Here is a 25,956-nt window from a genome sequence, read left to right on the forward strand (position 1 = left end):
ATTGATATCTGCTTGACAGGCTGGATATGCCCTCACAATAATCTCAATTTCCATTTGTCTCTAGAATAATCTGTAGAGCAGCTTTGATACCTGTGTCTGTTCTAGACACAGAGCACCACACAGCCTCATCTCTGTAAGCTACTGTTTTTTCTGACCAAGTTATTCTCTTCCACTGTAACATTCCCATAACTTTACTATACCAACTCTTGATCATATTACATATTAAAATATATTCTTTATTATTTCCAGTGAATTATCTGAGACTTTCAAGTACATTTTTAATTTTTAGGAAATTAAAACTGTTATTCTTTTTACATTACATCTTATAGTCTTCAGAGATCATGAATGGTTTTTTAAAAAAAATACTGAATTTATTTTGGTGACTTAAAACAAGATGTAATTTATGTAACCATTTTGTGTTTTAAAGTAAAACCTCCTACATTTAATTAAGAGTTTGAGTACAGGTTACTGTGCAAACAAAAGCTAACTATTCTAGGCTTAAATGAACTTGAAATAATGATTAAGTTTTCAACTGTCTGAAGTAGGTACAGCAACATTAAAGGGAAGGGACTAGTTAAACATCACTTTTGCTCCTAAAGTATCAAGAGCTAAGATACATACAAATTTTATGGCAAGTAATCTAAAACTCTTCTAAAAATGATTAACTGTTATTCTATCCCACAAGAAAACCAATACAACAGATCTATCTAATTAGTTAAGACACCAGATACTCGTCATGCAGTTTCAGTGTCTAGTAGCAAACCTCTAGACCTTAAAGTTGTTTCACAATTTCTAAATACTTATTAATCACATTTTAAAAGGCTGATATCCACTCTAAACTACATATAGAAGGTACCAGAGTACATAATTATTAAGTGCAACCTGACAGCCTCCAAAGATTTCAATATATATGCAATATATAATGCATTACTTTCAAAAATAAAATTTCACACAGGGTGGGACAAATACCAAATATCTGAGTACTCTTACCTCTAGATAGTTGACATACATCAATCTATATTTTTCATATTAAAATTAAAATACTGATAAGAGTTGGCCCAAGGGACAAGTTATAATTTTAGTTTATCAAAAATTATCTGTAAAATGTAACCACTTGAAATTAAAAGAAAAAAAAACCACTTTAGAATAGCTTTTCTCTCTCTCTCTCTTTCTTTCGAGATAGAATCTATGTTGCCCAGGTTGATCTTGATCTCTCAGGCTCAAGTGATCTTCATTTCTAGCCTTCAGAACAGATGCAATTATAGGCATGTGCCACCACATCCAGCCCCTGGGATAGTTTTTTTCAGTACCATCAAATTCTAGCAAAATACAGTTCATTGAAAAAACTTAGGTATTAGTTTTTAAAAAGATGTTCCGCTTTTTTGTCTTTGCTTCGCTAGAGATCCAAAAGCATTTTGCTGTACAACTCTTGCTTTTCATAACTGAATTAATTATCTAACCATTAGAACTAAGTTATTACTAAAAACCCTCTAAACTGTTTATCACCATACCAGAGCCAGCCAAGTTAAAAATAAAATAATTACTGACAATAGAAATGGCCTTTTAAAAATTATTATTTTTGTTATACTTGCATTTAAAAATTCATTCCTCATTTAACAAAAAATGACTTAAAATATATATTTCAAGTCTCATCTGGAAAGAATGTATATGATTTCATTTGAAAAATAATGAAGTTTCTACAAATATATGCAAGCTCTATATGAGTTGCAAATGTATCATCAGAATCTTCACATTTTAGTATTTTTATTTTTTTGGTGCTGGGGATTCAACTCAGTGCCCTCACATGAGCTAAGTATGCACTCTACCACTGACCTATATTCCTAGACCCATATTTTAGCATTTCAAAGGGAGATTTTTGCTGCATTATGTGATTAAAGACAGTACTTTTACATGTAAAAATAATTTGCACTGAAAAACTCAAGCAAAAGTCTGATACTTTATCAAAATAAGATCAAAATGAGCAATAAAAAATAGCAAAAGTTGTTACAAAAAATAGCAATTCCTATTTAAATTCCTGTTTATGCAGATTAAAAATGTTTATCAATTAACTACATCACACAGATTGCAGCATATTTGAAGATATAATATAGAAAGGTAACATGAGATATTTGAAATTCAAGCTGCACTTATCAAATAGTTTCAACCTGAGTCTTTGATGTCTTCAAAAATCCATTTGATAATAATGTATGCTAGTTATTTTTTGGTAGTATAATTCAAGGGTAGTTTTCTTTAAGTTACTCAATGCTGTTTATTCCTAAGTATGTGAAAATTATATATAAATATTTACTACACTTTTGGTTTTTCATAACACATAAGAGTGTATGAATTGAAAAGCTGTTACTTTTTTCCTGTTGTACAAGTATATAAAGATGTTTTCTTAATTGAAAGTGCCTTAGATTTAATATTATTTTCACATTTTGAGTTATTTTAGAACAAATATAAAAGGTAAAAAGATTATCATAGATACTTAACTATTCCCATAAAATAAATCAAACCCACTGAAGGAACTATACAAGTTCACTAAAGAATGTATCAGATTAATCATTTCCTCCTATAAATATTTTTTTATTTATTTTGTGTTTAGAAGTTGCAGTTTTAAGTACTATTAACAGAAAATACATAACAAAAGCTTCCTAACAAGTGAAAAAAATAATTATAAATGCTGGAAAAATTGGCTTCATTAACATATTTACAGACTTTTACTTAATACATACTCCTTTGGAAATTAATTATATGACATTTATACAAGCATTAACATCTCCAAATCACTCTGAGTAGTGAGTACTTCAGTTCTTTACTGTCTGTCCCCAAAATTGAAAGTCATTTTATTTCTGAAAGCCACAAGCAACAATTGTCTTCTGGTCAATCTGAGACACTGTTGACATACTGTTCTGTTCTTTCACCTAAAGATGCTTCTGTTGAGGAACTGTCCTTAGGCTGTTTCTTCTCTTTACTCTGATCTTCTTGCAGCTTCAGAATTATATTTCGAATTTCTTCTCTTTTTGTTCTCATTCTTGGGGGAGGAAACCAGTTTGATAAATTCATAGGTAGCTCAAAATTTAGTATGGGATTCTGAAAATCAAAGATTAAGTGTCTATTAGAAAATTATAATCAATAACATTTTAGCTTCAATTACAAAAACAGTCCAAAGTTAAAAATGAAAATATCAATTGAAGTTGATTTCCATGCATGTCTAAGTTTGTCCAGATGGACCCAACTACTATGTATGACCAACCATAATGATCTTAAAAAAAAAAAAGGAATTCATTCTTAATATAGGCATATTCAGATTCATATACATATATTAAGAAATTATGTACATCATAAATTTGTATCTAGTACAAATAAAAGGAATGATTTTTAAAAAAGAAAGTATCAATATATATTTATTCATTACCTATCATATGCCAGGCAATATGCTGGGTACCAGAAATGTAAGATAATTTCTGTATATACAGATCTTATAGTCTTGATTAAAGGCTGGCAAACTACAACCACTAAGCCAAATTCTGCATATCCATTATTTTAGTAAAGTTTTTTTTTTTTTTTCTTTTATTTTTGACAATGCTGGATACCAAACACAGGGCCTCCCCCTCATGCATGACAGGCAAGTGCTCTACCATTGAGTGACATCCCTAGCCCATGTTTTATTAGAATACAAACACATAATCTCATTCATATATGGTGTATGGGTGTAGAACTTAGAGTAGCAGAGTGGCAACAGAGATCGTATGGCTATATAGCCTAAAAAAAAATACTTAACTTTCTTGTCCTTTATAAAAAGGTTTGTCAGCCCCAGGCCAGACAGAAAGATAATTCAATGGTGAATACGACAAATATTACGACATAAGTATAGAACACTATGAGAATAAATATCTAAGGGCTAATACTATTCTAGGAGAGTAAACCTGAAGAACAAGTAAACATTAGCCAGTCAAGAAAAGACAGAAGCAATAGTGAAGAGTATTCCAGTAAGAAATGTGTATTACAGCTTAGAGAAAAGAAAGGACAAGACACAAAATGAAAAACTGAGTAACTTTCTGCTGGCTGATATATAGAACGCTAGAATGACAATGCTCAGAAAATGAGGCTAAAGCTTAGATAGATACTAGATCATACAGGTCATTTGAAACTTGTTGGTCTTTAACTCAAAAGCAAGAAGAAGCCACTGAAATATTTAAGGCAGGACTGGAGAGAAGGAAAATACTCATTTGTGAAAGAACCATGGAGGCTGAGTGAAGCTCCAACAACCTTACAAATCTGCATCTTCTCTGAGCGCTGTGCTTAGCTGTATCCTGAGCATTTCAGCTCTTTTTGGAAGCCTGGATGAAGCCATTGGATTACGAAACAATTTACTTGGAATGAACAGTGAACATTTTTGCTTTTATAAAGAAACACTAGCATGTATCTGGCTTTTTTTTTTTTCATGGTAATTTTAGGGCACACTCTTGAATGCAATAAAGCTGAGGTTGGATAAGGTTGAGTTGGTGCTATCTCAGAGGTATAGAGGAGTCAAGCAACCGCTGTAACGAACAACGCCAGAGTCTCAGGGTTAGAGGGAATCTTATAACTGACTTATGCCTCTCAAGCATAAGAGAATGGATCATGCTGAAGGGGTATGGGGACACCAGGTATTCACTCTACCCTGCAGATGTGGTAGACCCTGGAAGCTGGGAGGCTTCTGTGACCCCTCTCTAGATGATATTTCCTGAGGGAGAAAACTCTTTAGAATGGCTGCTTCACAATGGTTGTATGAACCCTTCTAGTGAATTTAGAGCACTTGTCATTATAAAATAGAAGTACAGGCAGTGAAGGGAAGATATTAGTAATAATAACAATATAATCATCATGGTGGCTACTAAAAAAAGTAACATGATTAGATTTGGGTTTTTGAAAACAATTATGAAAAAGAGAAGGCAGAAAGAATGGGAATATGAAACTGAAGAATGGGAATCAATACAGAAGCCTTCAAGAGTGGTGCCAGCACACTGGACTTGGAAAGAAACAGCAGGGACAAGGTAATGTATGCATTGATATCTAAGAGACAGTATTTTGTGACTCATCCACTGGACAGTGGGTGAAGAACTAAGGAGTCAAGATAACTAAGGAATATCTAAGGGAGAAATGTATGGTACTATTACTCTGAAGTTAAAGGAAGAGAGTGAAAAATTAATGGTCAACAATGTTAAATGGTTATGGGAAGTAAAGAACAATTTTAACATAAGGGTAAGGATAATGCCAGATATCAGAGATCTGAGGAACAAGTATGAAATGGAGACAGTAAATACAATTATTTTTCAAGAAATATATCTGTGTCCTGGTGTGGTGGTGCATTTCTGTAATCCTATCAGCTTAGGAAGCTGAGACAGGAGGATTGCAAGTTCAAAGCCAGCTTTAGCAAGTTAGTGAGACCACGTATCTAAATAAAAAATAAAAAGGGCTGTGGATGTGGCTCAGTGGTTGGTTCAATCTCTGGTACAAAAAAAAAAAAAAAAAAATCTGTGATGGGGAGAAATGAGACAGTAGGAACTACAGGAGAGATTAGTTAAGGTGGAAAGAACCAGTGGACAGGACAGGTTGATCAGCACTGGATTTGGTGACCTGTATGTCTTTTAAAAGTGTTCCAATTAGTACTGGGCATGGTGGAACATTCCTAAAATGCCAGCAACAGAAGGAAGGGGATTCCAAGTTTGAGGCCAGCCTGAGCCACTGAAGGAGAGCCAGTCTCAAAATTTAAATAGGGCTGGGGATGTAGCTCAATGGTAGAGTGCCTCTAGCTTTGATTCCCTGTATTGCAAAGAATTTTTTTAAAAGTTCTCCAGTTGTTAAGTTTTTCCTCCCTGGAATAATTTTTGAAACCACAGTTTTCAAACTCTAAAATAGTTGCTCACTATACAAAATAGTTGTTCATTATACAAAAAATAAAGTCAAATACACATTTCATTATCAATTATGTCAGATCCAAAAAACTAAAACTCACCTCGAAAAAGCTCTCTACATACTGTAATACATATACACCACAATCACTAAAGTTGTTTTGCTGTGGTACTTTTGGATTAGAGCCTTTCATAACATCTTTAGAAAAACTTCTTTTGCTTCCTTTTTTAACTTCCCATTCCACTTCTAAATACCTGCAATAATGCATATGCAATAAATTATACACATATAAATATACAAACTGCCTCATCTCTAACAGAATACAAAACAAAGTGTGAGGTGCAATTTTGAACTTACTCTCTTAGAATTTTGACAACATTTGACCGAGAAGGGCCTCTGAGTGAATCCATAAGTAGGATACAAGGTCTGCAGAGTACAAATGACCAAAAATTGAATATTTCACAATGTTACAAAAGCATAAAAAGACTAATAGCATATTAACATAAAATTTTAAAAACTTCAGAATTTACTTGTTTACCTCAGTAAATACCAGAAGAAAAATAAACTTTAGAGATACAAGCAGCCTAGTAATTAGGTATTGATGGTTATAGTAAACATTGAGTTGTAAAATATTAATGTAACCCTTGGTTATAAATATGTTACACTAAATTTCCATAGTTGATTCCTAATAATACTTTAAAAATTTAGCAGAAAAACAAAAGTATGAAAATTTGAACATTCACTCCACTTAAAAAAAACAAAAACAAAAAAACCCAGTGGGGCCATGTGAAAGTAGAAGGAAAATAACCCCATTAAAAAAAAAATAAGGCCTATTACAAATATTAAGACATTTAACTATCACATAAAAGCAACAGTTTAGGGTGTGTGTGTGTGTGTGTGTGTGTGTATGTTTTAAGATTCTACCATAGAACACTTAATTCAAATCCAATTTTCAAAGAACTTCAATTCTATACAGCTATGTTGTAAACCCAAGTAAGTACATGAAGTGCCAAATGTCCTGAAATAATAAGATCTAGACCAATCTTAGCTAAATTTTTTTGGGGGGGATCTGGAGTAGACTTTCTTGCTGTGTGTGCTAAGGTTTTTTTAACCCACAGCCTCAAGCATACTAAACCACATGCTCTACTCCTGAGCTACATCCCCTTGTCCTGAGGGGACTACCAGAGGTATCTATCTGTGTTTACTTTTGTAAATTAAGTTTGCTTTTCAAAGTCTCCTATAAACAAAGTCAAAGGAGATAAAGTCTAGAAATAATTAAATTTGGGATCTCTGGAGAGACTTCAAAACACACATGTACTTCTGAAAACTAAAAGTGATTTACTCTCATTTGGGGTTCCTATATGAAATGTATCCCTTAGTGCTGATGTGACTCACTCCACGGCCCCGATGTAGGAGTTACGGAACCAGTGTAAACTCCAAACCTGTGTTAACTGTTTTGACATGTGTTTTCTGCTCCAAAACACAGTATACTAAAAAGAATAATGGTTAACTATTGAGACATATATGTATATCCATAGATGAAGAGTTTAGAAAAATGGGCAAATGGGGGACTGAAATAATTACTCATTCTCCCTTCCTTTATCCCTGGTGGCACACCCCACTTTTCCTCAATGATCCTGACAGCATTTGTGAATTATACTTAAATATTTGTTTAAGCAAAAACTATTTAAATAACATCATATAGTTTACAAGACATAGTTATTGCTTACTGTTTACAGATAGTAGGCTTTAAATGCCACTGTCCTATTTCTGAATTGCAATTGTCATCAGCAAGGAATCCATCATCACTGCTATCATCCTATAAGAGACAGCATACTATTAGTACTTAAAATATGGATTTCAAATTAGGGATGCTCAACCTGTATATATTGGGAAAAAAAACATCTACAGTCATTCGTTGTTAACCAAGGGACATCACAAAAAAAAAAAAAAAAAGTGTTTTCTTGATTCGTATTTCTCTAATTACTAGAGATGTTGAACATTTTTTCATATATTTGTTGACTGTATATCTTCTTCTGAGACATGTATGTTCAGCTCCTTAGCCCATTTATTGATTGGGTTGTTTGATTTTTTGGTATTAAGTTTTTTGAGTTCCTTTATATATTCTGGAAATTAGTGCTCTATCTGATGTGCATGTAACAAAAATTTGATCCCAAAATGTAGGCTCTCAATTCACCTCACTGATAGTTTCTTTTGTTGAGAAGGAACTTTTTTAGTTTGAATCCATCCCATTTATTGATTTATGATTTCATTTCTTGCACTTTAGGAGTACTCTAAGATTTCATCTCACTCCGGTCAGAATGGCAATTATCAAGAATAAAAACAACAATAAGTGTTGGTGAGGATGTGGGGGGAAAGGCACACTCATATATTGCTGGTGGGACTGCAAACTGGTGCAGCTAGGAAAGCAGTATGGAGATTCCTTAGAAAACTTGGAATGGAATCACCATTTGACCCAGCTATCCCACCCCTTGCTCTATACCCAAAGGACTTAAAAACAGCATACTACAGTGACATAGCTACATCAATGTTCATAGCAGCACAATTCACAATAGCTAAATTGGGGAACCAACCTAGATGCCCTTCCATAGATGAATGAATAAAGCAACTATGGTATTTATACATAATGGAATATTACTCAGCAATAAAAGAGAATATAAAATTATGGCATTTGCAGGTAAATGAATGGAGCTGGAGAACATCATGCTAAGTGAAGTAAGCCAATCCCCAAAAACCAAAGGCCAAATGTTTTTTCTGTTAAGGAGATGTTAATCCATAATGGGGGTCGGAGAGCAAGCATGGGATGAGTGGAAGAATTTTGGATGGGGCAAAGGTGAGAGCAGGAGGGGCATGGGAGTAGGAAAGATGGTGGAATGAGGTGGACATCATTACCCTAGGTACACGTATAACTGCATGAATGATGTGACCCTACTTTTGGTACAATCAGAGAAGTCAAAAATTGTGCTCCATTTGTGTACAATGAATCAAAGAGCAATCTGCTGTCATGTATAACTGATTAGAACAAATAAGTTAAAAAAATAATTTTAAAAAATGCAAAAAAAGTGCTTTCTTGGTTTGCTAGTAGATTAAGCAAAAAGAAAAAAATAGTACAGTATGAAGCAATCTTTACTTTTATGTAAACAAAGTTTGTCCTAACAACTAGAGAAAGGTCAAAAAAATAAATAATAATTGGCTGTAGGGTGCTTATGATTTTTTAATATAAGGTTCTATTTAATTGAAACTATAAAATAGTTTCAAAAACACACTTCTTGGGGCTGGGTATATAGCTCAGTTGGTAGACTGCTTGCCTCACATGCACAAAGCCCTGGGTTCAATCCCTAGCACCACAAACAAAACAAAACAACAACAACAAAAATAAATAAATAAATAAAATAAAACCATACACTTCTTAATATTCATAATGGATATTAGAATTCACTTATGTTCTGCTCTTGTCAAGATACATATACATTAAATTAAAAGAAAAAAATCACTGGAGACACTTCAGAGAGATAATATTTCTATGCTCACATACTACATAATTGAAAATTTAAACATTTTCCTGTTGAATGTCAAGTTTCTACAAAGTAAGACCCAAAAATTCTTTGAAAGAGGAAGTAGGGTAGAAGGTGTTAGCTGGGTTTTGGTAAGAGAAATAAAACATTTTTTTGGTGGCACTGGGGATTGCTTAAATCCAATGGCACTCTACCACTGAACCATATCCCCAACTTATTACTCTCTATATTAATTTATATAGAGACAAGGTCTCATTAAGTTACTAAGGCTGGTTTTCAGCTGTGATCCTCCCGCCTTGTCCCCCAGAGTTGCTGGGATTACTGGTGTATGCCACCATGCCCAGGTGAGAATTAATTTTATATTAAAACTTTCAGAGGTCATGTTAGGGTCAGCCCAGATCAGAGTGGCAAGACAACAGCAGTACTAATACATTTATCCTGGGAACCTTTGACTTGAAACCTAAATTTGTGTTTGGAGCTATGACCCAAATTTCAGAAGCCATGATGAGATTTTACTGGTTGAAGGACCTGCTTACATGATCCTAAAGAAAAATTTTAGATAAAACAGAATATTTTTCCAGGCTTTCAGTTTTACCTGATTATCTTGATCTTCTGAGAAGTCAATTAGTTCATCTTCAAGCATTTTACTACCTTCAGCTGATTCATCACCATAGCTTAGTCTGATTTTGCTTAAGCCATCTGTATCAACAAGAAACATATATTAAAAAAGATCATCATGCCTATAATTAATAAAATATAATGCTAAAATTAATGCTCATAGTTAATCAATGATATAGTAGTTCAATGATATAATAGTTAAGGATATAAAATCTATTTTATCATGTAATCTCACAAAAAAAGCAAGTTATTTTAATTGACATATCAATTACCAAATTGTTTCTACTACTTAGACCCTGAAACTCATTAAAATTTAAAAACTAGGTATCAGTTATGATTAAACGTACACATACTTAAAATACATAATGAATGAATATATGTAGATAAACATTGTTGTATTAGGTAGTCCAGATATTTTAAACTCATAATAGAAGTTACAACAATCTGAAAATAATATAAATGCTAAATAACAAAACCAGCAAACTTTAGAACACAAAATAATGTATAATTTTAAAATTAAAACTGTGAAAATATAAATTATACAATAAATGTAAAAAAATTGATTAAAATAAAGCACCACAAAAAAAGTAGTTATTCATAGAGAAAAGCTACAATGACTACTTTAATGGGTGCTTTTGTTCCAAGAAACTAAATCATTAAATCAACTCTTTTGCTGACTGAAAAAAAAATTATTTACATAAAACATTTCAAAGAAATATAAGATGTAGATGAAAGCAATTAAGCCCAAGTCAGGGATTTTAATACCAAATATATCAATATTGTTTAATTCAGAGCACAGCATTTACAAAATTTAGAAAGCATGACTTCTAGGTTATTTTAGATAAAGTTTATTTTAGTATAAGTTTAGTTTTCATATAAGGGGTCAAAATATTAATATAAAAATGTTGGGAAGGAAGCAAAATGAAATGTACTCCTGAAAAGACACAAAAGTCTAAATATTATTAAATATACACATACCTAAAATATTATGATCAGTTATTATTAAAATAACTATTCAAACATAATGGTAAACCATTTTGTTATACAAACCATAATCTCCTCATCTTATCTTTTTCAAAACTGCATTTTTATGTTTGTTTAAAGTTAAAACACCTTTATTTGAATAACATTTGCCCAAAATTTGCCCAAACCCTCTGGCAATTAAGAATCAGTAAATCACAATCAGGTTAGTATTATTAATCAGGTTATTAGCAGCAAGTCATTCTTATCTACAGAAACTGTGGTCATATGAATATTTACCTTACATCAATTAAATTGTATGTGCATTTCAAAAACAAAATAAATTAAATAATTCATTTAATTCCCTCCTTTATTACTGTCAATAAACAAATGACCTGGAATAAATAAATGGTAGCAATTCAATCAGTTTTTCTTTTTTTGGTACCAGGGATTGAACCCAGCAGCACTTAACCATTGAGACACATCCCCAACCCATTTTTGTTCCCATATTTTTTACTTTTTGACAGGGTCTTGCCAAGTTGTTCAGGATCTCACTGAGTTGCTGAGGCTGAATTTGAACTCAGAAATCTGCCTGAGCCTCCCTAGCTCCTGGGATTACAGGCATGTGCCACCATGCTGGGCTCAATCAATCTTTCTATCAATAAATGTAAGTTCCTGAGAGTTTCTCATAGTGAGACCATCTGAAGATGATTTTGAGTCTCAAGTTTAAACACATTTCATGTACCCTAGCAAGTTAACTATTTCATATGGTGCCCAACTGAAAAAATAGCAAGTGCTTTTCACACACTGACTTAAAAATCCTAATATCTGGGATTAGATATAATTCCATTTACATACAACTGCACTTTGTCTAACATTAGTAGTCAATACTGGTAACTATGTCTTTGATAGCTAAAATTATGTTAAAACGGTCTAAAATACACAATTTAAATCCTGATTAATATGCTATCATTGTATATAGGACAGACTCCTTAAGCATCCTTTCTGAGGTGGTTGGCAAAGGCACATCTAAAGAGAACTCTTATTTGATGTACTTTTGGGTAATGATGCATTGGAAACATCTGATTAAAACTATAGAACCTCATTACCCAAGTGTGCAGAGACCCACTTTAGAGCACTATTTCAAACTGTGGGACACTATCAATCCTGGACTAAAGCAAGCACTAAGAAAATAGTACAGGTGTTATCACAAATACAAAAATGAAAAATCAATATTCTGTGAAACACTTGTTTCATAAGCCTTTGATTGGGGATATAACTCAGTGGAAGAACACTCACCTAGCATATGTGAGGCCTTGGATTCAATCCCCTACACCACAAGAGTGAAAAAACAAAAAAGACGAAACTCTCTACTCTTCAGCTATCATTTGCCTCTCCCCACATTCCCGCCTCCCTCCCATGAAGATATAATTGGTGTCAGTGCACATATACTGAAAACAAAACAAATGCATTAACTATAATTAAAAATTGAATGGGATAAACAGATATTAATACATGACACATACTTTAATTTTGGTCCTCATTAGAATTTTTTATGCTATTCACTCAAATTTTAACTGGCTATTCAACTTGAGCAGAACTTTAATTTGTAGGAGAGGGCACTAGGAATCTGTGGAGTTTGTGTATTAAAAAGCCCTAAGCTTTATTTACATTGCTCTTTAATTCATTTCACATTAAAGTATTTTTGGTTAACTCATCAAAGGAATACCTTCTCTTGTGTTCCTTTCTTAAGAGGATCCTTGCTGAGGATCAAGCCCATGGGTTTGTACTTAACCACTAAAATATTTCCCCTGGCTTCTCTTTTTAATAGTGCTGAAATAAAATTCATATAACTTTCAATCACTTAATGCATATAATCCAGTGTTTTTCATAGTTAGCCCTCTGTATCCACGGGTTCTCTGTTGATTCAACTAATTATAGATCAAAAATATTTAAAAATATTTTTACTGTACATGTATGGATTTTTTTCCTTGTCATTATTCTCTAAATACAGTATAACAACTATGTACACAACATTTATATTGTATTACATAATGTAATTCAACATACTTACTGTAGTAAAGTATACTTTAAGAGATGCTCTAAAGTATATGGGAGTAAGTGCACAACTTGTATGCAAATATGCCACTTCATTTAAAGGACTTGAGATTCCATAGATTTGGGTGTACTTGGGGGAAAGCAAGAAGATCGGTAACCAATTCTCCATGGATACCAGAGGATAACTATATATTCATACATTTGTACAAGTATCATTGCAATCAATGCTGCCAACCCTACCCCTGCATCGCTACAGAATAAATCCAGGGCCTCAGGCATGCAAGGCAGGCACTCTACCCCTGAGTTACATGTCCAATCCCTACAATCAAGTTTAAAACCTCAAAAAGAAAAAAACCCAGTACTCAATAGCTTTCCTTTACCATTGCCACATTCCTGTCCTTGACTACTACCAAAAAAAAAAAAAAAAAAAAAGTCCTAAGCAGTCAATGTCTATGCTACAGATTTTCCTGTTCTGGAGATTTCAAATAAATGAGTAGTTTTATCCTCAAGTATTAAACCACTGAAATTGAAAAATAATAGGCAAGCATTTTGCCTACTTTTATTCTATTTCCTGACTAATGAAATAAGACTGGAAAATGAGCTAGAAAAGTATTTATCTGCTTGGCCTCTGTTGAAGTTTCCTGCATGTTTTCCTTTTCTGCTTCTTCTCTCTCAAAGGTAAACTACTCCAGAGTTGAAATCAACTTTATGCAGCTTAGTAGGCCCAACAAATCAAAATATTCTTACAAGAGCTCAACAAAAGTTTCTGACTCACAAAATAATACAAGCTGGTAGAAGTACCAAGAGTATGTTCAGCACTCATAATTTTCAACATGTTCTTTCTGAATCCACATAATTTCTTCTATGGCCTATTCCACATATTTTTTCCCATCCAAACAAAATATATTAAATCTATTTTCATTTTAATAAATCTGCAAGGCACACACTATATCATATTATGGGTTTTATGGAACAGACTTACAAATCTTTTTTAAATTGACACATAGCACTTGTACATATTCTTAGGATTCTACACATTTTTGTAGCTCAATGGTAAAGTAAAGCATTTTCCTCACATGCATAAGGCCTTGAGTTTGTTCACCAGGACTAAAAAAAGATTTGTATATATTTATAGGATAACATGTGATATGTTGATAGAGGTATACTTTTTGTAGTGTTTAAATTAAGATATAGAATGGACTCTTGTGCATTGGAAAGAAAATTATATAACTGACTTAATACAAAATATAAGAATTTAAAGAGAATTTTTAGATTCTTATGAGAGAAGCTAGAAATATGCAACTAACTCAAGGAGAAGAAAATCAATTTATTAGAGATGATGAGAAATAAAAAGGTAGAAGTTGGGGTTGGGGGTATAGCTCAGTGGCAGAGCACTTGCCTAGCATGTTTGATCAAACTTTCCAGGTTTAATCCCTAGCACTTTAACAAACAAACAAAAGCAGAAGTTGGAGTGGTGCCCCTCTTCCTATTTAAAATAGTAAAGAATGAAGAATGAAGCTTCAATAGCTTACAGGAGAAAAACTTTAATCTTCTTTCTTTCTTTTTGGTACTGGGGATTGAATCCAGGGGTGCTTAATCCCTGAGCTACATCCCAACCCTTTTTAAATATTTTATTAGACAGGGTCTCACTGAGTCATTAAGCCCCTGTAAGTTGCTGAGGCTGGCTTTGAACTCATGATCCTCCTGCTACAACTTCCCGAGCTGCTGGGATCATAGGCATGCACCCAGCTAAAGCTTTAATTTTTGCTTCTGGCCACTTGTACTCAATTCACCAGTCTGTAAATTGAGAATAATGAATTTATTAGCTTTATAGATCTAGGACTATACAACTACTGTTTATTTTGAATACAGTAAATCTCCTATGAAATTTCATAAGTGGAAAAATAAAAACCTTGAACAGGTTGAGTAACCCTTATCTGAAATGTTTGGAACCAGAATTACACACAGCCTGAAGGTAATTTTATACAACATTTAATATATCTGCATTTTAACTGGAACCATCACAAGGTCAGGTATAGAAATTTTCCATTTGTTGTATAATGTTTCAGATTTTGAAGCACTTAAGATTTCAGACTAGGGATACATAACCTATTCTACAATTTCAAAACTGCACTTGTAGAGGAAAAGGGAGGAGAATGACTATTAAAGAAGCACAAGGAGATTTTCTGGAGTGATGAAAAGGTTTTAAATTTTGGTTGTGGTAGTGATTATATGACAGTATACAATCACACAGCTCAAGCTATACTGATACAATGAGTGAATGTTATTCTAAGTGTAATATATATCAATAAACAGGACTTTTAAAAATCTGATTGTTTAATCCTATTCTGGATTCTTTCATTCTTTCAGAACACAGAAATACATACCTGGATGATGCACAGAACTCAAACATTCATTCTGTAGGCCATTCTCATTTTTAGTCCTATCAACTACTTTCTGGCATGCAGATTCTCCTTTATTGGATTCTTCATTTTCACTTGCAGTATGATTTATTTTTTTCACACTACATTTCACACTGCATATGTTTCTCCGATAACAAGGGTCACTTTCTTCCTGTCCAGCACTTGAATCAGTTACAGCTAGGCAATGTTTTTTATTTAGCATCTTCTTAATTACAGGCTTGGCAGAAGAGTTTTGTGAACAACTGTCCATTTCACTGGCAGAAGGAGAAGAAATACAACTATCTTCTATAGTTGAACTTTTTTGTATGACTGCATTTTCATGGTAATGAGGATTAGGTTCATACTTTGGTTTTTCCAAACCAGGGAAACACACAACAGCCAAAAACCAGTGTGCGCTGTAAAAAACAAATGAAACTACTAAATATGTTATTAGAAAAGTTTATTATATTCGGTAGTAAATACCAATTAAATGTTTTTTTCTAAAGCTTTTGTGAACAAATGTAACAATGCTAATTTTTTTCAATTCTCAAATCATTTATACCTGTTTTCATGTGTATGTATGATCACTGTTAACAATACAATGTCTATTCAAAAATAACACAAATTTTTATTAAAACCATGTAGCCTAATATATATATATATATATATATATATATATATATATATATATATATATATATATATATTTTTTTTTTTTTTTTTGAGGGGGATAACAAGGATTGAAGTCAGGGGCACTTGACCACTGAGCCACATGCCCAGCCCCATTTTGTATTTTATTTAGAGACACGGTCTCACTGAGTTCCTTAGCACCTCGCATTTGCTGAGGCTGGTTTTGAACTTGCGATCCTTATATCTCAGCCTCCTGAGCTGCTGGGATTACGGGTATGTATCACTGTGCCTGGCTCTGAATTCACTTTTTTTTGTTTGTTTTTTAGTTGTACATGGACAAAATATTTTTATTTATTTTTATGCGGTGCTGAGGATCGAACCCAGTGCCTCGCATATATAAGGCACGCGCTGTAATGCTGAGCTATAGCCCCAGCCCCTGAATTCACTTTTAAACAATCTTCTGATCTGCTTCTTGTTTTTAAAATGAAAAATTCCTTTTAAAAACCTTTCATCAGGCTGGGGTTGTGGCTCAAGTGGTAGAGTGGTTGCCTCTCATATGTGAGGCATTGGGTTCGATCCTTAGTACCACATAAAAATAAACAAACAAGGGGCTGGGGTTGTGGCTCAGCGGTAGAGCACTTGCCTAGCATGTGCGAGGCCCTGGATTCGATCCTCAGCACCACATAAAAATAAATAAATAAATAAAGGTATTATGTCCAACTACAACTAAAAAATAAAAATATTAAAAAATAAACATTATTGTGTCCATTTAAAAATTTTTTATCATGTCTGTTTTTATTATTAATAAGTAGGAAGGAAAATATGTATATGAATAATCCTTTGTTTCATGCTATATTGAAATGTATCTACTCTAGTCATTGTTACAAAATTTCAAGCATTAGTAAAGAATTCCAGCCATCAAGTAGATGCTGGCATGTTGCTGAATTCTGGTATCACAGCTCCCAACCATAGAGTACAGATCCTAAGTAAGAAACTGTACCTTCCTGGCTCATATTCATTAAACTAACAAATTGTTTTGAAAAACATTATTTAGTAGGGAAAGGGATATGTGTTGGGATATAATGAACAGTCTATATAGATAGATATTAGAGAACTTAATAGATAAGCACAATATCTCTCATTTGATAGGGTGTTTGATAAATTTTGGTGAATCAAAAAATAAGTACTTTGAATGGAAAAAAGTTATTCCACATTCTCATTCCTGCAAAATGCTAGATTATCCCAAGCTAGTACTAAGAAACAGCACTATGTCTTCACCTGACAGGATCCAGTAGAAAGGTCATAAAGACTTGCTTCATTATCAGTAAATCAAATGCCAGATGGATGTTTTTTTCCTGTTCTTAATTATTAATTCTTAATATAGATTTAGATAAACACTAGGGCAGTAGAAAGAACACACCAACTTTCTCATTTCAATCTAGGACACAGATGACTATAGGGCACATCTCAGTTTTAGAATGTTAATATGCTGAAAAATGTGTTTTAAAAATTGATGAATATGGTGTAGCATGGTGTTCAACCTACAGCTATAATCTTAGCCTGTTATTTTTTTTAGACATTTCTTAACTTTGTCAATGTAGATAAGCTTTGATTTCTGTTGCCTCTCCTAAAAACTATGGAAAATAATCCTTTTTTGCTGAAAGGAGAAAGCTGAATCAGATCATCACTTATAATCTCAAAGAACCAAGGTTGCTTTTATAAACCATTTTATTTTTTAGTTAAAAAAATTTTGCTTTTTGTCTATTAGTAACTGAATCAAGGGGCATTTTATACCCCCGAGCTACATTCCCAGCCACCACCATCCCCTTTACAAAACTCTGAGAAAGGGTCTAAGTTGCTAAGTTTGGCCTTGATCTTGTGATCCTCTTGCCTCAGCTTCCCTAGTCATTGGAATTATAGACAGGCATATACCACTGCACCCAGCTTATGAGCCATTTTAATGCCAAATGGATTAGTAGCTACATTAACCTTAAATTACCAATGGGAGAGAGGCTGAACAAGGCAATTTCACTTATCTTAAATTGAACTATATCCAAATATCAAATCTTTATTCCTTGACAATAACTATAGCAGTTTTTAACAGTTTATAAACTTAAAAAAATAAGCATAATCAGAAAAATAAAACAGTTGACAAATGTGATAGCCAATCTAATATTAATTAGTAAATATCTGTGGCATTAACTCTCTGAAAAACAAAACAAGGGCCTTGTGACTTATAGGCTTTTTTTTTTTTCATCTACAAAAGGTATATTCCTCTTATGAAATCCTTTAGTGGCACTTCATCTTTACTCATTCTTCTCTCACCAGGAAGATTAGAAGCACTGACAGTAGTTTCCATACACAGATATAGTGACTAAAAGGGATATGCCTCTGTCCCTAAATTATATGTGACTCAAACTGTACTTCTATTTTAAATATATAATTCATTTCTCACAAATAACTTTCTTACTTACTAGTACCTCATGTGTTACTTACATAATAAATTTAAAGAAAATTTATCTTGGAGAGAATGAAGAAATTAATGTTCAGTTAGTTTTAAATTTTGTTATAAGATTACAACTTAAAATATATGTGTGTGTGTGTGTATACACACACACACACACACACACACACATATATATGTATATATATATATATGTTCTGACCTAGGTTATCTGTCTTTGCTTGGGCTACGATGTACAGCACACAGGCCTCATAATTAAAACATTTTTCTTTTTGGGGGGTGACAGGGGATCTAACTCAGGACCTTTTAAATGCTAGTCAACTGCTCTACCATTAAGGTATACCTTAAGCCCCTAAAATACAATTTATTTTAATTAGTTAATTAATATATTCATGTTTTGGAGACATGATCTCACACTGTTGCCCAAGCAGGCCTTAAATTCCTGAACTCTTGTGATCATTCTACCTCAGTCTCTTAAGAGGATGGGAATATAGGTGTATATCACTAAAACAGATTTTAAATCTGTTTTTCAAAGAAACAAAAGGAAAACAAAGCGTATTCAGAAGATAGACTGGCACAGCTAGGCTTATTAACATAAACAATCTCAGTCAAGTTTACTCAAACCACGATAAAAATAACACAAAGTAAGGCCATAATTTGTCTAGGCAGGGGAGAACGCTAGGTTACAGTACAATCCACAAAATAGCAAACATCTCCCTCTTTTACTAAATAAGTGAATGCTACTTCATTACCCAAGAAAACTACCTCAGACTCTCCCCCCAACCAAAGCCCAAATTCTCTTATACTTTCTTTTAATGAGAGACCACAGAATTGCTGATGGTTTATTTCTCCCAAGTTATTTGACTCCAGGTAAATTTCCAGTGGTCTTTGGCTGAAAAGCATAGGAAAACAAAACAAAACAAAAGCGAGAGCAAGAGCAAGAGAGAAATACAAAAAAACTCAATCTGAGACAGGAGGATTATATTCAAGACCAGTCTGGGCAACTTAGGGAGACTATCTCAAAATAAAATTTAAAAAGGGCTGAGGATGTAGTTTAGTGACAGAGCACTTACATAGTATGTAAGACTCTGGGTTAAACCCACAGTAAAACACACACACACACACACACACACACACACACTCTCACTCACTCATTCACACACCAAACCACCACCACCTTGGAAGTCTGAATTGTATTAAAATTCTATTTTACATATCAATGCCTCTATGGTCAAGGGAGATATACAGGGATGATAATACAAAGTACTTATGCTTCTCCATTTACTTAGAAAACTGTTTCAAATAGCATGATTTTCAATTTGATCAAATGCCATTAATCCAACCACCTTCCTCTTTGGTTAAAAGCAAATGTGTGTTTTAAAATATTCAAACCCATCTATGTAACTAAACATCCTTTGGTGTTAACATTTTCTCTACCACAAGCATCACTGTTTTTGTTTGAATGACTTTACTCTGCATTGATCCATAAAAAATACTAGGAAGATATCTATCTTTTTTTTTAACAAAATTCAGTACCTGGGAAACTGCATTAATTTTTATAAAACAGGCATATTCAATACTTATGACAAGTTTCAAAAAGCGGTTTTAAAATGGATGAATTCTTTACCTTTTAAACACATATTTAAAAAGTACCATCACACTGACAAAAAATTTTTACTCACGCTTCATTAAGGGGTACAAAAATAAAATCCTTCTCAAAAATATCTACATGCCGGGTCCATGTTTTTACTCTCCCATGCCGTTTTTGTTGTATTCTGTAAGAAAGATAAACTATAAGCTTCTGAATTGTCTCTAATGTTTTAGCTTATATGCAGTGATTTACAAATTATGTAGATTCACATATAACAGCTTCAAAAATTGTATAAGACAGTTTAAGAAGCTGGGAAAAGAAAATAGAACATCTTAGATAAAATGATGAAGGCATGAAACTGCCCATCATTGAATATGGAGGAAAGAGATATTTAATTCTATTGGCATAGCCTAGGGGCTCCAATAATTCTCTTGCCTGGACTTCTGTCTCTACTTTTTTTATTATGCAAACTGGTACTAGCAGCTATACAGTGAGGGGCAGGCATAAGAGCATGATTTATGGTAACTAAGGAGAAGAAAGCAGGAAAAGCAGCATCAACTGACATTAGATGAAGCAGGATAGATTATGAGCACAGGTCAAAATCAATGACTATCAACAACTCTAAAATGCAAATTAGGAATTGTTAAAATAGAAAATATTTGTATTATACACAGTAGCAATCAATTCAAGACATTAAACAGTTAAGTGAGTATGTACAACTCCTGTGTCTACCTATTTGACCTATTACCAGTCAAGAATTAGAGCTGGATGCCATCACTATAAGGAGAGGAATTATAAATAAAATAACTCAGATGTTAACTTGTCTATGAAGAACCATCCAAATAACTTATTTAAAGTACAGATTCACAGGTTTCTCTTAGATATTATAGATGGAAGAGCTAGAGTAAAACAGAGCAATCTGCATCTAAGCAATTTTTAAAATTCAGTCATATTTAGAAAGCACTATTCTTGATATTACACCCATAATATTTATAAATTCTAGGTATTCTGGGGATATTAGAATATTATTGATTACATTAATCTTATAAACTAGTAATAGTAATAAGTGATGTGGATTCAGTAAGAAATTTAAGAAAAATTATACCCTAGAATTAGTGCAGGATTATTGTAAGGCAGTTAAACACAAATCTGTAAAGAATGAAAATAAACCTATTTGATGCCTCTCCTGGCTGTACAATTTAGAAAATAAGCAAGTAAATTGCAGAGATTTCTATTTTCTTTTAAATACTAATGGCACTCCATTCCACATTCATGAATTCAACCAAGGACAGAAAATATTCTGGGGAAAAAAACTGCATCTGTACTGAACATGTATATATATTTTTTTCCTTGACATCATCCCCTGAAGAATATAATGACCATAAATAGCATATTACATTATCATTAGAGATGATTTAAAGTATACAGAAGATGTGCCATAGGTTATATGAAAATACTGCACAATTTTACATACTTGACCATCTCCAGATTTGGGTATCTGCATGTGGGGTAGGGGAAATCTGAAATCAAACTCCCATGGATATTGATTGATAACTGTTAAATGATTTTTTTACAAAATTAAAATTGAATCTTATTACATCTGTTAAAATATTTTCAGTCTGACTTACGACAGATTGGTTGTTTCATGATTTCTCCTCTCTCTCTGATTAAGGCGTTTATAGAAAAAAGAACTGAATATATGAATTCGGTCAGCTTCTTCTTTTTTCAGTTTTTCAAGCACCAAATATCTATTTTAAGCAAAAATAATTTCAATGTAATAATTTAATTCATATTAAAATTAACCAGTCATGCAGTAATAAAATATTTTTTTAGCTACCATTAAACTCTATTCCTTAGAAATGAACGAACTTATTGGCAAACTTTTGGACAATGATAATGACCAGATTATGTTTGGATAATGAAAAATAGTATTTTAGAGTAATATTATGACTTGAAAGATATAATAATTTAAAATTAAGGATACACTTTAAATCAAAAAGTAAAGAAAGCATATGTCCACGCAAAATTTATACATGAACATTAGCAGCAGCACTGTTCAAAAATTGTCAAAAAATGTAAATGATACCGGACACGGTAGCACACGCCTGTAATCCCAGCAGCTCAGGAGGCTGAGATAGGAGGATCATAAGTTCACCGCCAGCCTCAGCAAAAGCGAGGTGCTAAGCAACTCAGTGAGACCCTGTCTCTAAATACAATAAAAAATAGGGCTGGGGAATGTGGCTCAGTGGTTACGTGCCCCTGAATTCAATCCCTGGTACAAAAAAAAAAAAAAAAAGTAAATGACAGAATTGCATATCAAATAATGAATGGAAAAATAAAATGTACATGGAATAATATTCAACAATAAAACGAAACAAAATGGTGATACACATGACAACAGAGAATAACCTTAAAAGCATGCTAAGTAAAAGAAACTACTTGTGAAGAACCACATATTATATGCTCCCATTTACATAAAAATTCCAGAATTGCAAATCCATTAACAGAGAGAAGACTGGTGGTTACCTTAGGCCTTTGGTAGGTTGAAAAAAAAAAAACAGGCAGTAACTACTAACAGGTACTGGGGTTTCTCTTTTGGATAATGAGAATGTTCAGATGTTGACTGTGGTGAGTTTTATAATTTTCAAATATAATAAAAAAAACTGAACTATAGACTTTAGAAGGGTGATTTGCAGGGTATGTGGACTGTACTTCAATGATTATTTTAATACTATTCATTTCATTTTAAACAGTTTAGTTAATCAATCTTAAAGACTCAACTATATACTACTTTTTATGAAAATAAAAGACACAAAGAATCCTGGCAGTGGTGAGGTTATCGACAATGTCTCTTTAAAGTGACCTTATACTGGTTCTAATTTTTCCTTACTTTAGTTTTCTGTAAATTTATATGAAAACAAATTGAAATGCTCCTTTATGTTGCAAAGGGAAATTGTTATAATAAATTTATTTGTTTCAAACTTTCTCATAGGAGCTATGCAATCAAGCTATGGCCACATTCATTTTACTCAAGTGAAGATAGTCTAATTGCCTTGTGAAGTCTTACACAGAAACACCAAATGCTTAAGAGGTGTGTTCTCTCAGAGGGCAGGCACAGTTTTGAAACCTTTTACTTTTATAATTCCAAAGCTCAAGTTCTAATGAAAAGGAAATAACATAAAATATTTCTTACATTCAAGCAACTCAGTGTGCCCCTACAAAACAATAAGTTCATGACACAAAGTAAACTGATTATTATTTCTGTAATAATATACTCAGAAAGCAATGTGTACTAACTTAGCTCTAAGTTCAGGAGCTAAACCGTAGAGGGGGAACTATTTTACTTTTGCGGGCCCAAATTACAATGATTACTTTATAAAACTGAACTGAATAAACAAAGAGATAATTCAACTTAAAATGTAAAGTTGGGCTGGGGATGTGGCTCAAGCGGTAGTGCGCTCGCCTGGCACGCATGCGGCGCTGGGTTCAATCCTCAGCACCACGTACAAATAAAGATGTTGTGTCTGCCGAAAACTGAAAAATAAATATTAAAAAATTCTCTCTCTTAAAAAAAAAATGTAAAGTTATTTGTGATTAAAAGAAAACTAACTACTTCATATATAAACAAATTGTTGTCTTTTAAAGAAACTAGTTTTGTCTCAGTTTTAACTCTGAACTATCCATAAATAATTGTGTGAATACAGTTCTGGTTGTTTTAAATATACATGTATTATAATTATTGATTTTAATAAGAAGTTATGTTTCAGTTTATAATTAAAGACAAAATCCAAGTTTACTGGAAAAAAAAACTCTTGGCCTTTTCTTCCATTTGGGTACATTAATGCACATCAGTGCATAAGCCATTTTAATATTGACTGTTGTGGTCAAATAGTTCACGCTATCTCAAAAAGTATAAAATCTATAATAACAAGATAACATTTAATTTTAACATTTGAAAATGTTTTTAAGGTTAATCTACAACTACACGAAAGTAATTTTCTAAGTATTTTTATTAAAATAATCCTTTTTCTCTGCATCGTATTAACATTTCCCAGATGCCATGTTTTCCTGCTTCTTGAAAAGTTGGCAAACTTTGTTTAAAAGTTTGTTTCTAATTTGTAGAGCTAGAAATAGAGAAGAATGAACAGCTCTGACATCAGGAAGACTTATTCATTTTAATAGTAAAGCTTCCTTTTAATTTCACTTCTAAGAATGTCATGAGAGAAATATCAATAGGTTATTTAAAAATAATTATTTTTAATTTTAATCTTTATTAGTACTATGCTTGTATCAGAGAAGGCAGACTAAGTTTAACTATATGAAATCTGTCTTAAAGCCTAACTAAAATATGAGGAGACTCCTGAAATATAGTAATGATTATATCTTAAAAAGTGTAATTATTTCTGTATGAAATAGACAAAACAGAACATAAACAAAATACAGGAGTTCAACTATTTTTAAAATTCCACTATATGTTTTAAAAAACAAACAAATATAAAGACCCAGATTAAAAGTAAAGGGATGAAGATGTGTACACCATGCAAATGCAAATTAAAAGAACCTGGAAGAGCTATATTCATTTTGAACAAAGCTCTTAAAAACAAGGAAGATTATCAGGGAGAAAGAGGGATACTTTGTAATGATAAAGGTGTAAACTCTACAAGATATAAATAACTGTATATGTACCTAACAACAGACCTTCAAAATACATGTGGCTTCAAGAACAGATATAGAAGATTTCAAAGGAGAAAGACAAATGCATAATTAACGTGGGATATTTCAATAACCCTTCTCCATAAACGACAGAACAACCAGGCACAAAATCTGTAGGGATAAATGACCTTAATAGCCCTATCAACCAAATTGACCTAATAACAATAATGAACACTCCATTTAACAATAGCAATGTTGTTCTATACATTCACTTCATGCTTCTTATTCTTAGTAGCTTGACTTGTTCAAGTAGTAGAGTATAAATCAGGACTGAGATAACATTTTCTTAAATTGTAGTAAAAACAAAATTTACTATCTTAACTATTTTAACTAAGTAGTTCAGTAGTGTACAGTATATTTAAGTTCGGTTACAAATTAAAGTATGCATTATTCCATTTTGGCAAAAATGAAACTCTACATCCAATAAACAATTTCTTTTTCTCCCTCCTCCAGTACCTGGTAACTATCAATTATACTGTCTGTTTCTATGAATTTGATTACTTTGGGTATCTCATAAGTGTGATCATACAGCATTTGTCTTTCTGTGACTTATTTTTCACATAATGCCCCAAAATTCGATCCATGAGACTGTAGTTACAATTTCCTTCTTTTTGAGAATAATATTCCATTATATGTATAATGTCATAGTTTACTTATCCATTTATCCATCTATGGACCATTAAATGATTTCCACCTCTTAGCTATTGTGAACAGGAGTGTACAAATATCTTTTCAAGACCATGCTTTCACTTCTCTTGGATTTTTATACAGGATTCAGGTTGTAAGATCATGTGGCAATTTTATTTTTAAATTTCTGAAGAATTTCCACGTTGTCTTCCATTACGTAGTGGCTATACCATTTTATAATACTACCAAGAGGGAAAAACAGTTCCAATTTCTTCATATTCTCACCAACCATTGTTATTTTCTTTTTGCTGTTTTTGGATGGTAGCCAACCCAGTGGGTTTGCAGTGATATCACATTATGGTTTCATTTGTATTTTCTAAGGATTAAGTTAAGTGAGCATCTTTTCAAATCCTTGTTTGCCATTTGTATGAAGAAACACTCCCGCCCCCACTTTTTTTT

At 32.7% G+C, this 25,956-nt stretch overlaps 1 protein-coding gene across 4 annotated transcripts in view; it reads right to left on the reverse strand.

The window, feature by feature from the left end:
- Window positions 1–210: 210 nt before the first annotated feature.
- Window positions 211–25,956, reverse strand: part of Senp6 (SUMO specific peptidase 6) — a 114,419-nt gene continuing 88,673 nt past the window's right edge. For all 4 annotated transcript variants that reach the window (XM_071613249.1, XM_027928276.2, XM_071613251.1 and 1 more), the window contains 8 exons: window positions 21,786–21,905; window positions 20,249–20,341; window positions 15,458–15,888; window positions 10,030–10,133; window positions 7,629–7,717; window positions 6,256–6,324; window positions 6,002–6,152; window positions 211–3,093 (listed from right to left, as the gene is read on the reverse strand). In XM_071613249.1, the coding sequence (XP_071469350.1) occupies window positions 2,884–3,093; window positions 6,002–6,152; window positions 6,256–6,324; window positions 7,629–7,717; window positions 10,030–10,133; window positions 15,458–15,888; window positions 20,249–20,341; window positions 21,786–21,905 (1,267 nt within the window). In that variant the 3' untranslated portion in view covers window positions 211–2,883. The remainder of the gene's footprint in view (window positions 3,094–6,001; window positions 6,153–6,255; window positions 6,325–7,628; window positions 7,718–10,029; window positions 10,134–15,457; window positions 15,889–20,248; window positions 20,342–21,785; window positions 21,906–25,956) is intronic.

The sequence above is a fragment of the Marmota flaviventris genome, chromosome 6, assembly GCF_047511675.1.
Source record: "Marmota flaviventris isolate mMarFla1 chromosome 6, mMarFla1.hap1, whole genome shotgun sequence".
NCBI classification, from domain to species: Eukaryota; Metazoa; Chordata; class Mammalia; order Rodentia; family Sciuridae; genus Marmota; species Marmota flaviventris.